General features: G+C 31.6%; 1 protein-coding gene across 1 annotated transcript; it reads right to left on the reverse strand.

The window, feature by feature from the left end:
* Nucleotides 1–575: 575 nt before the first annotated feature.
* On the reverse strand, nucleotides 576–2,059 carry LOC11413719 (glutathione S-transferase U17). Its single transcript, XM_003613452.4, has 2 exons — nucleotides 1,630–2,059; nucleotides 576–1,125 (listed from the first exon to the last, which is right to left on the reverse strand). The coding sequence occupies exons 1-2, from the start codon at nucleotides 1,951–1,953 to the stop codon at nucleotides 763–765; spliced, it is 687 nt and encodes a 228-aa protein (XP_003613500.1). The 5' UTR covers nucleotides 1,954–2,059; the 3' UTR covers nucleotides 576–762.
* Nucleotides 2,060–4,316: the final 2,257 nt, after the last annotated feature.

The raw sequence follows: 4,316 nt of genomic DNA on the forward strand, positions 1-4,316 counted from the left end.
GGATAAAGTGAGTTTTGTTTATTTGACATAGAACAATTTAGTTAATTTGGAAGACAAGGAACTATAAGATTCTGAATGGTAAAATTTCCAACACGCCAAAGGTGGTTGATGGTATAAAACAGGTATATTGGAGTTTGTTTTTGGAAATGAATTCGGGGCCACCTTATTTTGCAATTTCCGCCTGGCTGGTGTTCTGGGCCGCAAGGCGGCTTCCACAGGAGGAAAGTTGCGTTTTTCAGCCTCACAAGTGGTGGCAGGAGTATGTTTGGATAAATGATGAGTTTTTCGATATTACACTACGAGTCTCTTTGGATAAATAACATAATCAACCACTTCTAAGATAAATGCTTATCATATAAGCTACTTTTATAGTCAAAAAGAAAATATACGCAAACTATTTCCTAGAAAGCCTATCGAAATTAGCTAAAAACGGCTTATAAACATGTCATAAGCCATTTTCATAAGTATTTCTAAACCGTACACATCAAAATGCTTGTACCAAAGAGATAAGTCTAGATAAAATGTTCATAAACAAAGTAATGCACTCTAGGTGTATTAATGTACCAGTATGCAAGTAGTTCATAGGAATAAATTGTTCATAATCAAATTCAATTCTTGCATACAACTCCATCATGATTGTCTCAAATAAGCAGTTCAATGGTGACTTAAGGGACAAGTTTTAAAGAGATAGGGAAAATACATGAATTAATTAATTAGATAACATTTTCCAAACAAAAAGTTATCTCACATAATCACATTCATTTACTTAGGAATAGCAGCAGCCATAGCTAAGGCATACTCAACAAGTTTATCAGTTTCTGGTAGAATTCCCTTCACAGCAGGATCAGTAGCAAAAGCTTCAGCCCATTTTACCAAAGAAGGAGTTTTAGCTTCATCAAAAGCTTTCTCTCCAGTAAATTTCTCTTTAACCCTCAACCAACTCAAATAGCATCCAAAAGCAATATCAACAAATCCAATTTTCTCTCCTCCAAAAAAGTCCTTTCCTCCACTGCTCTTGTTCAATACATCTTCCAACTTCAAAAGCACTTCTGCTAGTTCCTCAAAATGTTTCTTCTTTGACTCAATGTCTTGAGCAAATAAACCATTTCGTAGGGAATTATATAACTACTCACCCAATTGCAAAAAACAGAAATATTATCATTCAATATGATATAGTAAAATAAATATCTTATGTTAAAATTTCATCACATTTTATAGTCTATATCGTAATTGAGCCATACAAATATTTGGACCTTCAAATATACCATCTCGAATTTTATTTTTTTGTTGCTTTTCATAGTTGCAAATGTAACACTTTTTTTTTAATTTATTTTTTTTATTTTTATCCATGTTGTATGTTCTGGTTCGTGCAAACTTTAATTATATTAGAAGATCCTTGTACCGTCTACAATAATTGATTTTATTCCTTTCAATATGAGTGAAAGACCAATTTCTATATAAACAAATTTTAAAGGAATTGAAACAAAACAACAATAATTAAATAATTAAAAGCAAAATGAGATATATTGATTTTTTTAAATAAAAACCAATATATTTGCATAGACAAAATAATACTTAACCCTAAAAATATCAATAAAATTAAAATGAATAAGGAATATAAATTAATACCTTGTCATCTATGTAGGCACCCCAAAATCTAGCACTGGCTCGATCATAAGCATTTGAAGGAAGAATTGAGGGAGTGCCATTATTTTTCCAAACTTCATCAATATATTCAACTATTATTGCTGATTCACAAATGGCTTTATCTCCATGAATGAGAACTGGGATTTTTTTGTATACAGGATTGGACTGAAGAAACAAATCACTTTTGGAATTCAAGTTTTCTACAATGTTCTCATAATCCAAACCTTTGATGGAAAGGGCAATTTGTGCCCTCACTGCAAATGGACTGAACCAACCACCCAAAAGCTTTAAGTCATTTGTAGCCATCACTTTGAATTTGAAATGTTTTCCTAGAGAGGCTATCTATGGAGTCCTTTTAAGTTATATGAAAGAATATGTAGTTGAGAGATAATAGATTTGCGGTAGGTAGGTATGCAAAAAAAGTACATAAACTAGAGAACTATGCATGTGTCATGTAATGAATGTATGGTGGACCCAGTGGGTCTGTGTTGTCTATTACATGTTCAAAGCAATAATTTTTTACTAATTTAGTTATCTAATCATGGAGGTGCGGATAGGAATGATTTCACTTATTTGAGTTATTAGGCTTATTTGGTTGACTCAAATGAGACATTAGGTTGCTTAGAAATTAAGTCAAAACATTATGCCTATAAATACAAGAGGCAAACAACACAAGAAGACATTCATCAGAAGAGAATAGAAGAAAAACTGTAACATCTCAAAATGCTTTTAGGATTGTCAACTGACCCACATATCAACGTAAATCTTTTCAGTGTGTTTTTTCCTCATTCGCACGCTTTATGAGAAACTTTTCAGAATGTCACCCATCCCAAAATTGCTCCAAGTCAAACATGCTTAACTGCGGGGTTCTGATTTAGGCTACCAAAAAGAAGATACGTCTTGTTGATATAAGTAGTACCAAACAATTCTTATAAGTTTTCCTTCAACCATGCAGTCTTATACCTACATGGCATCAGGAACCCTCTCATTTCGATGTGAATTCGATTGATGAAAAGCTGTCAGAAGCCATTCATTGTCATACCTTGTGCACCGACAACCACTCCCCATCCTCGTCGGCCTCAGACGTTTCAAGTAACAACTATGCATCAAGATTCAACATGCTCAAACTTTTAGTATGCATAATAAAGTCACACATTTGTCTAGTTTAGATGATTTTTTTATGGTTTTAAGGTCACTATCTCATTTTTGCTCTTTCATGCTTTTTGAACAAATCCTTTACAAAACTTAAAAAGAATACAAATAAACTAACTACTTTTACTCTAAAATGACTCTAAAAAGACATTAAAAACCCTATTTGATTTCCTATTATCATTACCTATGGAGCACTAGCGTCACAACTTGTTACCCTAAAATCATAATATAGCAAATTCAATGTCTCTATTAAAGGATAATATAAATAGAGACACTAAAGTATGTATCCAAAATTTGAGCAAATAATGATTAAGCTTGTTATGAATACTTGATTGTGACATGAAATAAATAAGTTGGAGTATAGTTTCATATCAAAAGATTAAAAATGATTGTTCAGCATATATAGATATACCGCGACCAATAAATTTCAATATTATTCTCTTGAGATCTTTTTTTTCTTTTTTGGTAGATAGACGAAATGGTAAAGCCATTATAAACTCACACACACAAGTGGAGGTACCGGGGTTCGAACCCCGATCATGACATCCAGCCTAACAATTTTGGCATTTTGCCAGTTGAACTAGGACTTTTGAATATTCTCTTGAGATCTTAATATTGTGTTACGGGTAGCTAGGAAATCTCTATTCAATAATGGTCCAAGTTCATAATGAATATATATTGTGTTACGGGTACATTTCATCACCACATGGGATGGAAGAAACCCAAGTAAGGAACATTGATCAGTTTACAACACCATAAGTATACTGTTTCCTAAAATTCCCCTGAATATTTTTTCTTGTAGATTTTGATGATTTTAATAACAATATGTCACACTAATATTTCTTTCATATCACCAAAGATTAATCTTCTTTCTAATGTTACACATCCCGACTATGTTCATTCTTCAATGAGGTACATACTAATCTTTGAGAAGAATGATCAAAATTAAATAATCAACCAACATAAATATTACTCCCTCCATCCCATAATACATGATACAGGATAAATGTTTATCATATAAACTTTTTTATAGTTAAAAAGAAAATATGGTTAGATTATTTTCATATATATTAGCTATAAGAGGTTTCATACTCTTTTATGGAGAGCTTATCAAAATTACCGAAAAAGTGTTCATATAAGATATTTTCTTCCAGTTGCTCAAAATAGGTCTTCATTGACACATCATCGTGGGCAAATATAACATTTCTCACGGAATCACACAACTACTCTCCCAATTGGAAAAAATTGCACCAAAAACATTGAGAAACAATATGATTTATTAGGAAGTAGGGGAAATGAATATCTCATTTTAGTTAAGGATCATCTTTAGATCATTTTTAAAAAGTCCATATTAGACACACTAAATTTTTTATAACCTAAATTTGGTTACAATGGGTCTTGACATCATAAGGGTTCCTTAAAAATGGTGTATAAAGATGAACATTTACCATTTTTAGTAAAAAAAATAAATTTTATAATAATAAAAACATAGAAAACAAAAAGTAATATTTTATTAA

This window comes from Medicago truncatula, chromosome 5, assembly GCF_003473485.1.
Source record: "Medicago truncatula cultivar Jemalong A17 chromosome 5, MtrunA17r5.0-ANR, whole genome shotgun sequence".
Taxonomy (NCBI): Eukaryota; Viridiplantae; Streptophyta; class Magnoliopsida; order Fabales; family Fabaceae; genus Medicago; species Medicago truncatula.